This window comes from Trachinotus anak, unplaced genomic scaffold (genome assembly GCF_046630095.1).
Source record: "Trachinotus anak isolate AG129_WGS33_773 ecotype Australia unplaced genomic scaffold, CSIRO_AGI_Tana_v1 ptg000001l, whole genome shotgun sequence".
Taxonomy (NCBI): Eukaryota; Metazoa; Chordata; class Actinopteri; order Carangiformes; family Carangidae; genus Trachinotus; species Trachinotus anak.
Genome location: NW_027273852.1, coordinates 4,351,945 through 4,371,281, shown reverse-complemented (window position 1 = coordinate 4,371,281; position 19,337 = coordinate 4,351,945). Strand labels below are relative to the sequence as shown.

Here is a 19,337-nt window from a genome sequence, read left to right as displayed (position 1 = left end):
ACATCTCCAGTATAAATATGTCCCACCTGCAAATATCTCCAGTTGGCAGTGAGTAATTAAACCCACAGTATGTTTCTTTTTTAGACACCGCATTGCTCATCATATTCGGCTGTTACCATCAGATTGGTCCATCTGGTCCATCATATCACATTAAGTTATCTTCTGTTGTGCAGCAGTATAGAAAGACAAGCAGCCCTCAGTATTGTTCTTTTACAAGACAAGTCCTGCTTCTTTTTAATCACTGGTTTCTGGCTGATCTTACTGGCTGTGTTAGACCACTCACAAATTAGTTTTATTAACCTTTTTTGTAGGGATTTTCTAAAAAGACAGAGTATGAGTTCAGTTAGGGACCACGGAGTTACGGGTTTTGTTAGGTACACCTGTACAGTGTAGTTCAACCAAGTACAACAGCCCTGCAGTAAATCTTTGTGAGACTGTGTGCATGTTATTGTTGACAGTGTCTCAGAGAGGTCTCAAGTTAACCAACTCTGATATTTTTTGAAACCAGTTATTGGTGATGTTAAAAAGATTATATGCATGTCATGTGTGACATGTAAATAAGCTTATTTCTAAAAGAAAATCCTTGATGATGGTCTGATTCTCCAGTTTTAATTGAGGAATGTTGAATTTATACATATTTAAAAATGTTTATGTTTAAAAATCAATTGATCGTATAGAGACTTGATGCATAAGTGTTTTTGGAAATGCCCATTAGTGCTAATAATTAGTGTCAGATGAAAGAACATCAACTAGACATCTGATAAAGGAGCTTGAGTATTGGACTTAATACAGTTTAGGTCATTTCTGTGCTGGTGTTGTTTTACAGCAAAGCAGCAAAGCCATTTGATGTCTGCCCTGCCTATAACATAGTCTGCTATTATCACAATTGAATACTATGTGGTGTTTGGTAAGAAATCAAGTACAAGAACAAATAAAGCAGCGTTCTTGTAATGTTGGCATCTTCACCAAGCATCATGGGTACAATATAATGGGAGAGCTCCACGGATAGAGACTTGACGTCAAGGCATTACTGTCGAGCTCAGATAAACGGTAATGGTTATAAAATATGAACCTGCATCTAAAAATCTATCCATACAAATCTAAACAAACCTTAAACAGTATCAAATAACAATATGTTCGGTTCATTTGTTTTGTTGTAGCGCTCTCAATCTGGATTTGTTGTTTAAAGCATGAAAATCTTGTTCTTGACCAGTGGCTTATCAACGTTTTCTTGGAACGTCATCTGGGTTTCCCCTTGGCTAACTTCCAGTGCCACCAAGTACAGCTGCTATCAAGCCTCTGTGTGCTTGTGAGTGTGACCACACTGGAGCTGAGGTTGTACTGGCTATTTGGGTCTGGATAATTGGCTAAACCGTTTCCCAGTCAAAGAAGAGGCCGGAAGAGATAAGTGTGGCTTAGAGCCTCTTCTTAAGCCATTCGGCTTTTTGTTAGGTGCTGAAGTGTTTGACTGGGATCAGAGGTGAGCAGAGGCTGACATCAGTACACGTTCTCAGAGGCTGTGATTGAACCTTTCTTCACAGTACCGGTGCTTAACAAGCCACGACTGAGCCATGATACCCAATTAGCCTAAAACCCCATTTTAAAGGTGAACACTGACTTTCAAATTACTTGGAAGGTATTTAGCGTGTACTCTGTTTTATTCTCCCTGGTAACTGCCCAGGGTGATTCAGGCCCTTGATACAACCGCTACACCTCAGTAAAGCTTAGTAGAAAACAAGTCAGATTTTAGGACCATTTGTTACAGGCCTCCGCATAGTTCATGAATTACCTGCAGTGTCTTATGTGGTCCTAACCACACCTGTAACCCACCCCTTTTTCTTCATTTGGGCAGCATAACCATTGCCTATTTGTCAATAGTTCAAAGCTGAAAAATTGACCCTGTCTAAGTGTAGGTGTGATCCGACGGCAGGAATGTGAGGAGTGTGTACACATGATTTTGAGGGTTTTGGGTGTGCATGGAATGTGTGAGAGCAGCTTCACAGAGAATGTAGGGAGGCGTGTGTTTGAAGGCGGGGGTCTTGTTTAGACGATGTCTGAGGTGGGAGTTGTTGAGGTGTGTCATTATGACTGTTCAGCACAAGGATACTCCCTCAGCAAATTGTCGAGAAGGCAGCTTTGGTTGTGCGGTAATGTTATTTGAGTCAGATTGACCTTATTGATCTACAGTGACCTCCCTCGTCTTAAGAAATTTGACAGATGTGTAATATACAGTAAATTATTATTATTATTTTGGAAGTGGGGTGATGGTACAGTGGAGTATGATGGTGCCTGTGGTGTTGTTTTATTCTGTCAAAAATGTCTTCTCACTGTTCTGCATCTGTTAAAAACCACATCTTACTGAGTGTATGAAAGCATTTCAAATGTCTGATGCGCCAAATAATTCAGAGTTTAAAAAAGGTTTAATTGACAAACTCTCCCAAGTATAAGAGTTTGACAAAAGTTAAATGCTTTATTCATCTGTTGTGCAAATGAGGTTTTGTACTGATGGGTGTGTGTCCTCCAGCAGTGCCAGTTCCCAGCTTCACACTTAACAGCCTGACCACTTAGTTTTTACCCCTTTCTGCTCAAAAATCTGTCTTTTTCCATAGTTCCTTGATGATCTTGTGGCTCAGTCTCAGTGAAGCAGTGCTGTACATGGCCACATGGGGGCAGCAATATGTGCAAGACAGCACTCCATTGTTGTTTTAAACCTTTTGATTTAACACCTGCCCCAAGAGCTAAATGGTTTATTTCCACCTGATCTGGAAATTACTGTTAACTATCCTCTTCATATAGTGCTCTTATTGTAGATTGTATGGATCATGGGGATCGTGTTTAGGTTTGTGTTGAAACAAAATGATGAGTCAAACGATTGCATCATTTTTTTTAATACTTCAAAAAGAGCACAAAAGTCACTGTAATATTACTAATTGGGACTGAAAGCTCAAAATCTACTTAATTCATTAACATTTTGAGGTTGAATATAAATAAACCACATATTATTTTGTATTAAAGGGAAACTGTGATTAAGGAGAAAAGGAGTTGCTAGCTGAGGGATTCCCTCCTAGTGATCCCCTAGGATGACAAAACTTTTAGTTCGTGGAGATTGAACAAATATAATACATCTCTAAGGGACACTCCTGTGATAAAACCAAGGCAGCAGCAGCTGACTGACCCACGGTCAGTGTGTATTGTCGCTGTAATTTAACAGTCCCACATCTTGCCCTTCCCCTGCCTTGTGTTAGTGCTACAGCCCTTTCTTCTTCCTCTCCCATCCGGTTCTCCCCGGTTTCATCCACCTCCTCTCTGTTCCCGAAATATTTTATGCAAAAGCGTGTCAGCTGAGCGCCAGGTGGGGGCGTACCTGCATAAATCATTCAAACAGCCTCCGTCTCCACCAATCAGGAGGCGGCCTGTCGGCGCGTCGCTGGATAAATTATGCGGTCTTGTCCAGAGCTGCAGATTTTTTTTTTTTTTTTTTTTTTTTTGTGTGTGTTGCGTAGAGCCGAGATGAGCCGACCTTGGGTTGTATTTGTCACCGCTGCGGTCGCCGTGCGAGTTTTCACCGAGCAGAAGACAGGGTAACACGGGCGGATGTGTCTCGCTGAGCCGGTCGTGCGGAGGTCGAGCCGGGACACGGAGCTGTTCGCTAACGGGCTGTAAAACATGAACAGTATGAATACGCCGTGCTACACCGTGGCGATGGATCTAGGCGTCTGCCAGCTGAGAAATTTCTCCATATCGTTCCTGTCGTCGCTGCTGAGCGCAGAGAGCCCACACGTCCAGCTCGACAATAGGTAAATGCCGAGTTGCGGAGCCCGGACACAGCCGCCTCCGTGTCCGTGTTCAGGGCTCAGCTCCCCGCACAAGCGACCAGCAGTGTCGCCGCCGGGTGATGGAGAGCTGCACGGCCGATGATCGGTGACCACACCGCGGCCGTGTGCGCTTTCTAGGGACAGGGCATGAGAAACTGCCCCCACAAAGAAACCATGCCGCTGATTTTTATAGAAATTTCTAGATGCTTCCTGTAGCGTCCCACATTTCTATAAAGGGAGAAATGCTGTTTTTCTCTGTGGGCTGAGGCTCTCCCCTTTTTTTTGTATAAACTTAGAGCACTTATTGGTTTAAAAGGTTTTATTAATTCCTCTTTTCCTTCTCTTGCAGTTCGTCTGGAGCCAGCGTTGTGGCCATAGACAACAAGATTGAACAAGCAATGGTGAGTTTCAACTTGTTTCTCTCTTTTACACTGAAAAATGATGACCACGACATTAAACAACGAAATGTGTGTTTTCAAAGACAAGACACGATTAATAAAAATATTTAGGATTAGGTTACTTATGGATATGTAGTATAATGCATTCCGATACATGCTCTTTTCTTTATCTGCGTAGTTTTGTCACAGTTTAAATGTGCAGGACATGGACAGTAGTGTTTGTATGCATTTAAATCTTAAGCAACACAACAATAAAAGAGGCTTTTGTATATTGTTGGGGAGTAAAATGAATGTCACTTCGTTATAGTGCTGAGTTTTTCACTTTGGAATAAACCGTGTAAATTATGGTGGGATCAAAATAATGCTTACAATAATGTGAAAGTAGTTGAATTACATCTTGCGGCCTCAACAAAATAAAGGTAGCTACCCCAAACCGGATGTTTTAAATGTTTTTATGTTTATTTGATTTGTTTTATTTATTTTTTATTTATTTATGTTTTTTTAAAAAAAATAACTGCAGTAAATCCACTGGCTCACTCGTAGTATAGTAAAACCAAATCTCGGGAGTTCAGCAGTTTATTATCAGAAAATCAACCCTTTTTTTTTTCATGTTATTTTTCGTCTTTTAGTTTCACTCTACGGCTGTTGTCGTTGCTGTCGACTCTGTTGCTAGGCAAACTGGAAGGCTCACACGCCCGGATATAAATATCTCCGCCTCTGATTGGCCGACAGTATAATGTGGGCGGGGTTAATGACGTAGCACCCTGGGAATATTCGTTCTCTCGTTTTCCCTTTATCATTGGTTTTGTGTAGTTTCACCTCTTTGTGTTGGATAAAGCCTCACTCACCGAAGATCCGCCTCTGCTGTTGTTACAAAGCCTGTTTAGGTTTGGTTCATATATTTATATAGTTGTACATATTTATTTATGGTTCTCTTTCCCAGTATAATTTGTTGTGGGGCATCATCAGCACATTGATTTCTACACAACATACTCCAGTGTTGACAATTTTGCAAGTGCTCTGTGAGTAGTATTCATATAGAGTGGGTTATAGAGCAAACAACATTTTAATCCATTTATTTAATAACCAATGAACTGGTAAAACAGTTCCAGTATAATTGGATAACCTTAAATGCATGGTGATCAGTTTTAGGAAAAACTTTTTAATACTTCTGAGATAAAAAGGTTTTTACCTATTTATGAACAGTGATTTATGTATAGTTTAATATAATTTTAGTGCCATTTCCCTATTTTTGTGCTAGAAAGATGACATAGGGTCAAGTGATACGCAGATGGGATCTCAGGACATTTCTTAGCATTTGTTTTGCTGGAGTTTTTAATTACTTTTATAGTATGTGTAATCAAATTTCTGGCATCATGAAAAATCTAGGGCATAAAAACTGGGCCACAGGTTAGATGAGGTTGAAAAACCCCAGGTTAGTGTGTGACCTTTCATTGGTGTGATGTTATTGATGGATTCCCGTCATAAACCCTTATCTCCCTGTCCTAGGACCTGGTGAAGAGTCACCTGATGTACGCTGTGCGTGAGGAGGTGGAGGTCCTAAAGGAGCAGATCAAGGAGCTGATTGAGCGCAACTCCCAGCTGGAGCAGGAGAACACCCTGCTGAAGACACTGGCCAGCCCAGAACAGATGGCCCAGTTCCAGGCCCAAGTTCAGACTGGCTCCCCGCCTGCACCTCCAACAGCTGCCACACCGGGACCCCCAAGCAACGCCACCCTCGCTCAGCCCGCCTCGCACAGCTCTGGCCCCTCGGCGTAGCCCGATCTGCACTGACAAAACAGACTGACTGACAGTTTTTGAGTTCTGTTACCGCAGCAGAGCCAAACCCTGCCTTCTACAGCAGGAGGTTGCGCTGTTAAGACAAGAATTTGCACATATTTATCTCTCAGAAGGATGCAGCCAGCGGGACGAACGGCGCTGTGCTCTACAACACAGTGGAGGGTGACAATCTTAAGACACTGTTTTGGGGGGCTGGGGTGGGGTTGTTTGAAAGGAAGATGAATCATTGAACATTTGCCAAATAACCCTTGGACATATCAACTAGAATGTCTTACCAAGAGAAACAAAACAGCTTATCAGTGGCGACAGTAAACTTAACTATAGATTAAAAAATATCACTGTGCCTGTGTACGGATTTTAAGTGATGTCGATTTTACTGATGATGGAGATGATGATGATGATGATGGAGCAGGAGATGGAGCACTATATTGGTTGTTACCTTTTTGCTGAATGATGTAAATAAAAGTGGTTCTCTCTCAAAGCTAGATCTTACAAGTTACAAGTTGAGAGATCTGAGAGAGTAAAGAAAAGGCCTTCTCAGAGTGACAAATGAAGAATGTTAGCAATTATTATCATGACGAAGTCCCCATCTGGAATGGGGGAGTCGGGGGGGGTGGGGGAGGGGGTGGGAGGCTATTTTGAACAACACTTGGCAGCATTGATGACGTTACTTCAACTGTGGGTTGGTGGGATGAACAAAAACGTGGTTTCTTATGGAGATGATGATATTCTATTTTCAGTATTTCACTTTCAAGCTTCTCATTTTGCCCTTGACAAAGCTCATTGTTGCTGTTTTCTCAACCCTGCAGTGGCATGTAATTTAAACCTTATTTGACAGGGTTGAGACATCGGGCTAAGCTGCATTTTCGTTTTTCCTAAAAGTTTGATGGGCAGAAAACGATGTATATTTCTGTATAGTGTAAGTACCATGTAAAATAGTGAGGAGAGGGAGAAAAATAACAGATGCTATCTAGGTCACACAGATTGAAGCGGGTGAGCGAGGGACGTGCTAGTCTTGCCCAGTCTGTGTTGTCTATTTTTAATGCTGTATTTTCAGGACTGTGGATCGACAGGAGTTTAGGTTATTTAACTGACAACATGCAGCCAACAATGCTGTCCATATCTCTTACTGCAACATTAACTCTTTGACTGTAAATCCATTTTCACTTGGCTCTTTTTCTTTCTGGAGTATTGCACCTTTTAATTTTTTTTTTTTAAGTTTTGACAGTGAAGTACTTCTGGATGAACAATATCTCAACACCTAAAAAAAAAAACCTCACAAAAAAAAAGAACAGAAAACAAATACAAACTCTGGAGATGTTTTTTCTTTTTCATTCTGTGTATCAGTTGTATGCTCATGTTCTGTGCATGTTTCCGCAAAGACCGGATAAGATATTGTAACATACATACCACAATTGCACTTGACAGCTGCACTTCACAACTTTCAATAAACATGCTTAAGGAAGAATAAGCACCTGGTCGCTATCTCTTTTTAATTTTTACTGTCCAGTTGGTGTGACAATGCAAATGTGGACCAAGCCTCTGAATGCTGACAGGCTGTTTTTGTGTAGTCTGCTCCCTACTTTATGGCATGTTGAGGAGGTCTGCAGCCGGATTCCTCTCTGCTTCAGGATGTTATTTAATCAAGGTTATTGACTATGTTTCTGAGCAGTGAGGGTAAAACACACAGCCAAGTGGGTTTTTGGACAACTAGGTGACCCTTTCTGACTTCATGAAGATTTGAGGTTAAGCCAAAAACAATTGTTAATGCTTAATTTTAAATTCCTAACCATATCCTATGTATTTTGAAACAATTTTATATGTAAAATTCAGTCAATATTCCAATTTTGCAATTAATTCCCAATGCAAAACTAGTATAAACTACCATTTTAGTCATTTCATAGCTCTTAGCCACAGTTAAGTTCACAGGCAAAAATTTAATCTACAGGGCAACAAAAATGAAGATTAAGATTTCCAATAATACATAACTTATGAATACATATTTACATGGGCTTAAATGGTTCTTTCCTCTGCTTTTATCCTAACCACAACATGCAGTGTAACTTTTTATTTCTCCTGCAGACATGCATGCCCACTGTAGAGCCGTTAATGTACAGATAACAGACATCTGCTCATTGTGCTTGTGAAATCTTTTACATCCCAGTTAAACATGCCAATAAATATTTTTTATTAATTAAGTTTGCTCATATAAATAGTTTATAAAAATAATTCTTTGCTTGCTGCTGTTATTTTGCACATCTTAGTAAAGGCTTATAAAAATCACACTGCAGTATTTCCACCACACTGCATTGGCTTGTGAAACCTTGAGGCCCCCCCCCCCCCCCCCCCCCCGGAAAGGGAAGGGGCTTCTCATCCACTATGCCAATAAAACACATCAGCACATTGCGTGTGTAGGAGTGGGTGCACTGATAAACACCGGGAGGCTACAAAAGCAGAAGGAAAAGCAGGTGCTCCCTAAATGCTCGACATTTATTTGAAAAAAGACTCTTCTCACACGACACAGACGAATACTGAAACAGGCAGATATGGCACATTGTCAGCAGGAATCACTGGCCGCATTCAGTCTCACATCAACAGTCTCACACCTTCGCACAAACAGGTGCCAAGTGAGTAATGAGACGCACGTTCTCCAGCCAGAGTGGTTTTAGACTGTTCGTAGAAAAGCTGTCAGTACCACAGACCGCAACACTGTAAAAGCTGATCAAGGGTAGGGACATGTCCAGAGGAGGGGTCGGTGGAGGCGGTGGTCAGGGAAGCTTCTCTCTGAGATCTGCTGGATCTGAAGCTCCGGCGTCAGTCTCTGGGCCTTTGGATGGAGTCGGGGGGGGGGGGGGGGGGGGGTGTGCAGGCGCGGGCTAGCCAGGCTCAGTGAGGGCATGAAGGGGTGGGACAGGGGTCCGGCAGCGCCTTCTGAATCACATCCCCATGCGGATGCTCTGTATGATCTGAAATATAGCTGAGAGCACACACACTGACTTGTTAGACCATGTCCGCTTGTTTTGTTTTGTTTCTGTTGTTCACACACATATGATGTGGCGCAGTAGCTACATTAGTTCACTGTGCGCAAAATACACGCACATCTTTCACATCCAGGCACGGAGACCAACAAATTGTAGATTCTGTTTCACAAGGACTCACAACACTGTAGAACGCTCCCTTTAAAATTATTTCTTACATTTAGAGAGTGCATCTACTGTTTCTACCCCTTTCCAAATACAATAAAGTCAACCTCTGTGTTGTAAAAACAAAAAGCTACATTAGTTCACTACCATTTAATGAATCACCACGTTAACTCCATTAGCTTACGACAGCTTACCACAAACAAAGGCAACAACACACATACGTTCTTCTGTAGACACAAAAAGTATGTACCTGATCCACACACAACAAATACAAATAGGGCTAGCAACCATGGGCCCACAGGATACTTCTCCTCTTGTGGTCGCTATGGGAAACACACACACACACAGAGTAAATTAGCATTACTACTGCAACAGAATTACAACAGATGGTGCAGAACAAAGATAAAACTTATTCAGTGTGGGCAGATTTACAAAGTGTTTTTTCCCATTACCACCACTGGTCAGGTGGTTGTTGCTCCTGCTTTTTGCTGAATCGCTCTTTCTATTTAATCCTGCAATCACCAATTGTCTTGTTTTTCAAAACTAAGGAGAAAAGATGATGCTATGCCCACAATAACAACTGTGTGGTTGAGCCGAACAAACCCCGGCGTCTAATTATACAGCAAAAGGTGCAGAGTTAGTGGTTTTTCACATTGTGGCTCATGTGGAAAAGATGAGCGGAGCAGCACAAGTCAGTAAGTCTAGACGAATTCAGGGAGCACCCATCAATACCACAAGATGACATCATCTGCCTTACATGTTTTTCTGCTGGTGGCGAGGCTACAGCGATCATCTGGATGCTCCTGGTTGTTTTCCTCAACAACACAATGACAGAAGCCTGTCACGGAGAGTGAAACCAGAGCCTGAGCGGCTTTGATATTTGACCTCTCAGATTAACCTGTGTGCGTGAGTGCTGTAATATCATTATTAAAGCCCAAAACACTGTTCTGGCTGTTAGTCTAATTCACACCAATATTATCTTCCAAGCCCACTTTAATCTTCCCCCGTGGGTCCCTCAAAGTAAATCTATTAATCATGGGATTTTTAATGTGTGTATATGTGTGTGCTGGAGGGCATGTAACCAAAAAAAAAAAGAGAATCCCAGTTTAAGACAACTAAATCTGTTGGAGGAAAAAATATAATATAATAATAAGGAAAAATATTTGTTACTCTGGAGTTTGTTACTCCTCCGTCCTTTCATGGCTTTGGCTACAACTGCGAGACAGAACAACAGAATAGGTTTTGTCAAGGTGAAGAATGAACTTCAGATCTCCACTTTTAAAGCGGCCTGGTCCTTGAACTGCACAGCGGAATGGAAATTTGATTGTCTACATTTTCATAACAATTGGGCAAACTCCTTTTGCTGATGAACATGTGAGGCTGTCAAATAAAAGGTGAAAAATGTCCATCTCACTTTCCCAGAACCCAACTGGATGTCATCAAACTGTAGTACAAGACCTAAAGTTATTCAATTTACAGTGATATTAAACAGAGCGAACCAGAAAATCTTCACATGTGAGAATCTGGAAACAGTCTGTGTTTGACAATTGCACTTGATAAATGATTTCTAGAGCAGCTAATCGATTCATTGATAAAAGGTCAACATGTCCCTGTGATGCTAACTAAAGGCTGGACACAGTCAAACGATAGTTACACAGCAGTTAACAAACCTCAGTCCACAGCTGGGGATAGTGCTGCAAGTAATGATTGTTAATTAGAGATTAACCTGTTGACATTATTTTTTTTCTATTAAGTGTTAAATGGAAAAAAAGGTTAGAAATGTCCATAACAATTTCCCAGAGCCCTGTAGCTGCCATTTTCATAGGCTGGTGTTGGTCTAAAATCATAAGGTAATTAACTACCACAGAGGACTAACAAAACTGTTTAATGTTTACATTTGTGAAGCTGGAACATTTTTGGTTTGAAAAAGTTAATTAACTATCAATACTCCCAATTGAATGATCGATTAATCGTTTGATCTGGACAACCTGTCACACATTTATTCCACAGTTATTTATTCCGTGCATGAAGCAGCACTGGTTTCTGTTATTCTCCATCACATAATATAACCGGTCCACTTTATTTTTTATTTTTATTTATTTTTTTATTGTCAGTCAAACAAAGTAACGCCAGGTTACAGTGCGGAGGGCGGAGACGAGCGGAGTGAATCCAGGCTGAATAAATTACATCTTAATGAAACAGCCCAGTAAAACTGAATCTATCACACAGGACCCCACGGTGAGCTGCAGGTCCTGAGTCACCGCTGTGCGACATATGTGCGACAAACGGGACACATCTCACAGCCAGCTGGCACCACCGCCACCACCACCACCGCCACCGTCACGCTGCTGTATTCACGCCGGAGAGAACGTCACCTATCCGGGGTAATGTCATGCTGGCGTGTCGCTGCCAGTCAGCGGCTCACCAGCGTCTTGGCCACGTTTCCTCTCTGGGTGATGTTCTTGCTGTGTTTCTCGTTGGCCATGCGGATCCTCTGTTTGGCCACCATCTTCCGGTCCGGTTATAATACCCGGGATAAATTGGTGTATTTATCCTGTGGTTTTCCTGATGCTGCAGGCTGACGACAGCGCCCCTGCATCAAGCTAGGACAGCGACACCGGAAACACGACGGGCTTCCCTTTCAAAATACGAGCGCGAAATATCAGCGGAAACGGTGTAGCGTTTCAAGAGCAGGCGCGAAACGATATTTTGTGTTTTACAAAACGCAGAGAGTTAATTTGCGCTGGCCACATTATTTTGTCCTGTTGTCAAGACTTCCAAAACGACTTAAATGCGAAGTGTTTGTCAAAACTTTTACCCTGAAGGTTATCACAGGAAGTTACCTGCCTCACCTTGCTGCGCTTCACACAGCTCCCCTTTGCACCTGGAGGAGAGGAGCTCGTAGCCAGATCACCTCTGGCTTGATGATGAGTCTGTTGACATATGAAGGTTGAAATGCGACCTATTGATAAACAAATTAACAAGAAAAATAGAGGAAGTCATAGTGGTAGAAAACAGTAGAAGTAATAGTAATAGTAAGGCTCACATCATCATCATCACCATCATCACCATCATCATCATCAAAGTTCTTACTGATGACAAATACCCTCAGGTGCCACTTTATTAGGTGCACACAACTAAAACTAATGCAGTTTAATACAACAGTCCTCCGGCACAGCTTCTTCCTGAAGACTAAATGTTCAGCACCACAGACTACAGCTCCTGAGACAGTTTCAACGAAAACTGAACGTGATAACCTTCACAGGACGGGTGTATTAGACTGCATTAGTTTTAGCTGGGTGTGCTTTTTTTGGATACTGAGACTATTTGTCATCAGGGTGAGAAATTGGATTAATCCTCCAGTGTCCTGGCAACAAGAATATTGTGACTTGAAGAATCTCCTGAGGTAGAAAATTGCAGCCGTGGGGCAATATTTTGAATGAGGAAGAATGATCATAGTAAACGGATTAATCTAACCCATATTTCCAGCAAGATAGTCGTAGTCCCACACAAGCAGTCCAAGGGACCCCAGCCTCTGAAGTGACTTAAATTACAGGCCTCTTCTCTATGGCTAAATACAGGGGAGCAATAATTGCCTGCTGATAACATCTTTTAAGGTCAGTGTGATAAACTGCAATTTTTTTCAAACATGACTTGGCAAATATTAACCTTTTATGGCTGTGTTATCGTCATGATAAAATGAAACCAAAAGTGCCAATACAACTGCTGAACTCACAACATGGCGAATGACTACTCAGCTTTACTGAGGGTGACGTGCACGTTTCTGAATCGTTTACAGTCGAATTACATCATTCGCTCTCTCCTACAGGACGAGCTAGCTGTCTGCTCGGAGAGGAAGGAGGGCAGAGACAGAGCAGAGGTTGCCTAGTAACTGCATCAAAGGGGTTTGCTTGGGGAGGGACACGCAGACTCCACTGATGGAGAGGAGAAGAGATGGACAAACTAGTCTGAGCAGCAGGTTTATAAATAAAGTGTAGACTGACAAGCGTGTGACATTGCTGTAAGTAGAAAGGCGAGGATTTGGTTCGTGGTCGTAAGTCTCAACTTAGCTTCATCATCCATGTTCGTCCAGGTGTGCAATCCTGAGCAGGATGAGTGATAGAGAAATTGATTTATGGATGGATGTATCTTTAATGTTTGCTGCTGCAGTGACTCAAGTTCCCCGAGGCAGATATCTAATTGTATCTCTTCTCATTGCTGCATTTCTTTTTCTTATGTAAGACCGGCTTGTTTGGCTCATCAGTCCCAGGCCTGCAGGACGCTGATGTCAGGACACGGATATCAGTTTGTCAGTATGATACTAACATGCTGCTGGTGCTTCATTAAAGGGATAATTTTGAAAAATATTTATTCACTTTGTTTCGAAGAGTGAGATAAAAAGACAAATCTCATGTCTGTGAGTGAAGTACAGGGAGCCAGGATGTTTTTAACTTAGCTTTGCATAAAGACTGGAAGTGTGGGGAGACAAAAATCACCCACATACACCTATACAGCTTTAAATTCATTTGTTGTACCTTGTTTATTTAATATGTACATCGAGGAAAATGAAAAACAAAACGACAAAACAAACTAACCATGTTCAGTTCTCGACAAACAACAGTTCATCCATCCTTCCAGCTCTTCTGTGAAGCGACTCTTGGTGTAGCAGGAGTTGCTGGACATAATCACTGAGCACAGGTAAAGACACAACTGCACCAAAATGTGGCTCCAGGTGCTGCACACAGTCACCGCACCCAACTGTTGTTTGCGAAGAAATACTTCCAGTACTCCAGCCTGAAGGCACAAATACTTTTAACATTTCTCTTTATATGAGTGAGAGAGACAGTAGAGGCGCTACGAGGAAGTAAACAGAGGTGCTGACAGCGGATCGAATGTCCTCATGTGTTCAAAGTCAGCATCAGTGACTGACCTGGATTTCAAGCCTCTCACTTTCCCATCTCTGGAGTCTCCATTGTCCGTCTCAATCTCTCTTTCTCTGCATGTGTGTGTGAGAGAGAGGGAGGAGAGTGAAGTTGTACTGTAAGGAACGAGAGAATTGTTGTAAAGCAAGAACAAATTGGCCATGAGTAAAAGAGAGTAGAGGTGGGGGCCAGGCCAGTAAGACAATATTTCCTTTTGTTTGCTTTTTTTTTTTTTTTTTACACTCAGTTCTCAGCTCAATGTCTCCACTCAAAATGATGCCTATCGTGTGTCTTTTGAGAAACTTGCATTTCTGGCTTTTCTGTAAAGGATTTCTCTCAACAAGCCAATTCTCTTTGATGAAAGTGATTTCTGCAGTCAAATATCAAAAAACTACACATGGGAACCCCCTCCCCCTTTTTTAGATGACAAAATACATGTGACTCATCTCATGTTAATGCAGAAAAACGTGAATACGATGTCCCTTTACGGCTTTACACGTAGAACAAAATGCATAAATAATCTCTTTTTTGAAATAATATCTGACCTCAGCTGTAATTGTCATACTCTTGCCAACAACTGTTTGCATTTGTGTATGTGTATGATTTAATCTTAGTGCAGTGCAACCTATTTATTTATTGTTTTGTTTTGCTTTTGCTTTTGCTTATAATAAAGACCTACAAGCTTTATTTAAAAAAAAGTTTCCAATCGGTGTCATTGTTCTTTACAACTTCCCTCAACCTTGTGATGTTTCCCGTCAGGGAGAAGGGGTTAGAAAAGGGAAAAGAGAGAAAGAGAGGGGAGGGAGAGCACTATCCCTGTCAAAAAATGACCTTGAAATTAAAGGAACACAATGAACAGAAGTACAGCAGGGATGCTAATGGAAAACACTGTGTTGACAGCAAAGAAACAGGCAACACAAATATGCAACGCACTCATTTTAGTCCACAGAAGGTCAAATGTACAAACCAGACATGCAGAAATTCTCCACCTGTTTAAACACTGTGTTTTAAATTTACACATGAAGATAATAGAACGTGCGAGTAATTACAGTGATGTAACTACAGAGTGACCTGAATGTTTGTTAGGCCAAACAACCTACAGACAGGGGTGGGGAGGCCGTTTATAGCTCCTGCAGGCCATAATAATGCAAAAAGTCTGCAGGATGGCAGGCAGACATGTTAACGTGAACACGCATGTGGCACAGCAGCTGTAGCTGACTTTAACAGGGGAAATACCTGAGATGTCATCCTTGTGTCAGAGAAGCCCATTAAAGACAACACTGTGCACAAATACAGGACAGGAATACACACGGGAGATACGATAAAAAGATGTGAATTGGTTCAGTGCACTTCACAGTATCTCCCGCGTAAGAAGACCCCACCCACAGTAGCCCTGTTTTGGAGTATAACATTGAGAATATCTGACCTAAATTCTGGCTTGTTTACCTCAAACCTGCTCCCCTAATTATAGTCCAAATGCACCCTGCAGAGCAGAAACATGTATTTCAGCCACCGCACGAGAGGAGGGTAAACAGTAGTTAACACTAGTAAAATAAACCTGAAACGTGAGCAATGAATTCAGGTAAAGAGAGACGAGGGTGGAGCGGCGGAGGAGGGAAGGAAATGTTTGATGTCTGCGTGTGAGGGTGTGACATGAACAAAATAAGCTCTGTATGAAAACATATAGGCGGGTCGCCGGGTTGAAACTCATTACATCCCAAACAAGCCCCCCTCTTTCCTTTAGATCGCCAGGCTCACGCTGGTCTTGATGCTGTCGGGGCCAGACAGAGCTTCATCTGTCACTTTATATACAGCAACTTACACACATCCAGGCTTAACATAATACACACTGCAACACATGTTCAGTCTATTTCATGTCTGCAAATCAGCAGTGATGTGTTGAGTCCTCGGTGCTGCTGTCGTGAACAGGAAACAACACCGACTCTTTTCCTGCCACACAAGCACAGGTCTTTCCCAGTGCCCAGGAGAAGCTAAGAAGGCTTCCAGCTGTAGTTTTTTTTTTTCTTCCAAAAACACAGTCAAATAAAGCTTGAGGGGCTTCCACTCCCAAAGAAGGAAGGGTCTGTGAAAATATTTACTATTTTCCAATGAGTTCAAAATATGCGTCATGCAAAATGTGTCTTTTTATCATCTTCAAGATGGGCCAAGCCCTGATTTCTGCTAAGAATGTTCCAGGTCTGGTCATGTTGTCCCTGCTGAGTGAAACCACAGAAGTAGTTGAGTTTTTCTTCTTTAAATTCTGTTTGCGATGCAGCGTCCCAACTTTATGATAATCAAATAGCTAATTTAAACATTTCATAAATCCTTAAAGTTTAGCACAACACACAACAATGAAATGAAACTTTGCAAAAAGGTCTTTACCCTTGACTGAAGGGTGTGACAACAAAAGCAAAATTCGACAAAGTGCAATGAAAACAGACTTTGCTTCCTCTGCAATGATTTGTTGGCACCTGGAGAATGAGCCCAACCGGTTGTTTACTCAACAAACCATCTTCAAATATTCACATAACGGTAGTGGATAGAAACATGCATCATTTTGCAGCTTTCTTTTGGCAATTTTCTCAAAATGGTCACGGTTAAAATTTATGCTACATTTGGATGGAAACCTCACTACAGTCTGCAGTCAAATAATCCTGCACAAAACCTTGGTGTTTACGCTTAAATTGTGTGTAATAAACAAATGGGATAGAACACGTTATTTAGCTTTAATGAACTTTGCAAGCTGGTTTCGTTATCTGTGGACAGAGCTACTCAAGCTGTTTCCCCCTGTTTCCAGTCTTTATGCAAAGCTAACTGCTGCTGGCTCCTTACATTTAGAATACAGGCAGCAAGAAAGCAAATAAGCGTATTTCCCTAAATATTTCTGACCATCATTTACAGGATTAGTGGTCAAAAGTTTGTTTTGCATCCACCAGGACTCTTCAATCCAGGCTGTCAGAGGTTTTGTACATGTTTTATGTTACCTGTTTACACAGTTTATATTCCTATCTCAAATGTTTTTATTTCTATATAAAATGATTTTGTAGAAAAATAAATCAGATCTATCATCACCCTGTGACATGTTCTGAAGCCATAATCTCATTCTCTTTGAACAGTTTTTCAACAGTAATCTACCCAAACTGCATCATGCCATTTTATCAGAGGAGGGTGACAATGACTGGCTGACCTTTGCTTTCTAATGAAAGGCTTTGCTGTCTTCAAATAACAGTGTAACCTTATGAAGAGCTCGACGAGGACAGAAGTCAGTGATATGAAGGCTGCTTTGGCTGAAAGCAGCCGCTGTTGCCTTGGTGAACTGAGACACCAGTTATCTGGTTAATGATTGGCCAGATTTTGTATAGACAGAAAGAGACAGAAACACTTTAACTGATATGGTTTCTCAAAAAGAAGGATTTCATAGTGAGTTGTGGGACGGCCTGAAATAAGAACAGCGAATCATATAGAATGAGGAAGGGGTGAAGATGGGAAGCAAAATAGAAAATGGCTCCGCTGTAAATGAAAATAGGTCATTGTGAAGGTTCTGGTTTGTGCAGGAAACACACACAAACACACAGACTAAATTTTTGACGTATATAGATATATGTTATTTTATTTTTATCGTGAATGTTTTATTGTTACATTTTTTTAACCTATATTTAAGCTATCTGACCTGCAGTACTTGCTTAGTTTTATATTTTTTCTTCTTTCCATGTTTATTGTTATGCAACAAAACACCTACATATGTGAAAACCTACTTGGCAATAAACCTGATTCTGATTCTGATTCTGATTCCAGACACGCTATGAGAGGAAATTTAGTTTCTTTCTACTTATTTTTATTATTTTTTTCATCATAACAAAAAAAATAATAATCCTGGCATCACATCATTGAATCACTTTACCTAAACTGGTTTAATTGTCCCCAGAGACTGGCAGTGAGTGAGGTGCAGCAGTGCTGTGCACCCCCACCCCCACCCCCACCCGCTGCAGCTATGTGACCCACTTTGGATGCCAGACTCAAGGACTGCCTTGAGATGTGCTTGTGTACACTCACAGTCTCTCCACCCTCGCAGTTGTCATAAATGTATGATAAAAAAGAAGAATCTAAAGTATGTCTCGATAAACATGCGCCAGTCAAAAAGCAAATAATATCAACCAGTAAAAATTTATAAATTAAAGACAAATGTGCAATTGTATCTACAAATTTATGAAAGCAGACATTTGTACAACAGTTTTTGTTCTTGTATGATTATATATTGCTTTACTTACTATTTTAGATTTTGGTGCTGTAATATTTTATTGTCTTTGTCTTATAATTGATAATCAATTTGAAAAAATAACGGTATCTTAACAACCTGTAATAATTTGGAAAATGTTATGATCACCTGCAGTTCTTGGTTGATCGCTTCACACCTTCATATAGGTCTACCCTTTAAAATATCACATATGTAAAGCAGGCACTGTTTAAGTTATGGTTTTGGAAATGTGCTCATTGAAAAACCTGACTAAGGTGACCTAGTTATCCACCTCAAATTGTCCCCTATGGAGGCCTGCAGTGTTGAACAATAATACCTGCTGGAGGCAACATGTCAGTGAAACATGTCTGAAGGAGAAAACTGTCAGCTCTACAAACAACGAAAACAGAGATGAAGCTAAATGAATGATTATGTTTCACCCTCTCTTCCGCTCATGGTAACTTACTGTTCTCTCTGTATTTCACTGATTCAAATTTCCACTGAAACATCTGCTGTAGGAGCCTCTGCATGAAGTCCTGTGTGGATGAACACATTCTCCTTCACCAGGACACACAGTATCTCCGACCTTATTAACTGTGGGGTGAGTGGGAGTAATTTCTCGCTGCTTCCGGGCTTTGAAATGATAATGATCTTCTCCTCTGCTTGTGGGTTTGACAAGATTTTTCTGAATAACCATAACATTGGTTTGAGGTGCACACAAAAAGACAACAGAGTCATTGATTGTTTTAAAATGTATGTTTGAAATGTTGAAAAGCAAGATTGAAAATGCCAGACGCTGGGATCTGATCAGCCGGCAGGTAATGTTCCTGAGTTCATGAAAAGTTTGGTGGATTCCTGGAAGTTCCTGTGGTCTGAAAAGGGTAATCTGAAACCAGACTGATACACAAACACACACCCACATGCAAAAGCACCACACAAGGATGGACATGCACACTTGCTCATGCCAGAGTGTGGAGTCACCTAGAGCACCCACCCACTGTTTCTGTCCGGTAGCCCTGATTGTC

At 41.3% G+C, this 19,337-nt stretch overlaps 2 protein-coding genes across 4 annotated transcripts in view; one reads left to right on the top strand and one right to left on the bottom strand.

Moving 5' to 3' along the window:
- The window catches only part of LOC139634216 (TSC22 domain family protein 1-like), a 29,794-nt gene extending 22,310 nt beyond the window's left edge, over positions 1-7,484 (top strand). For 2 of the 3 annotated variants that reach the window (XM_071500574.1, XM_071500647.1), the window contains exons 2-3: positions 4,165-4,216; positions 5,723-7,484. In XM_071500574.1, the coding sequence (XP_071356675.1) occupies positions 4,165-4,216; positions 5,723-5,992 (322 nt within the window). In that variant the 3' untranslated portion in view covers positions 5,993-7,484. Of the gene's footprint in view, positions 1-3,233; positions 3,798-4,164; positions 4,217-5,722 lie in introns of those variants that run through there. The other variant, XM_071500725.1, reaches the window with a different exon arrangement.
- On the bottom strand, positions 6,883-13,694 carry serp2 (stress-associated endoplasmic reticulum protein family member 2). Its single transcript, XM_071500848.1, has 3 exons — positions 11,582-13,694; positions 9,407-9,479; positions 6,883-8,990 (listed from the first exon to the last, which is right to left on the bottom strand). Exons 1-3 carry the CDS (start codon positions 11,663-11,665, stop codon positions 8,950-8,952), a joined length of 198 nt encoding a protein of 65 aa, XP_071356949.1. The 5' UTR covers positions 11,666-13,694; the 3' UTR covers positions 6,883-8,949.
- Positions 13,695-19,337: the final 5,643 nt, after the last annotated feature.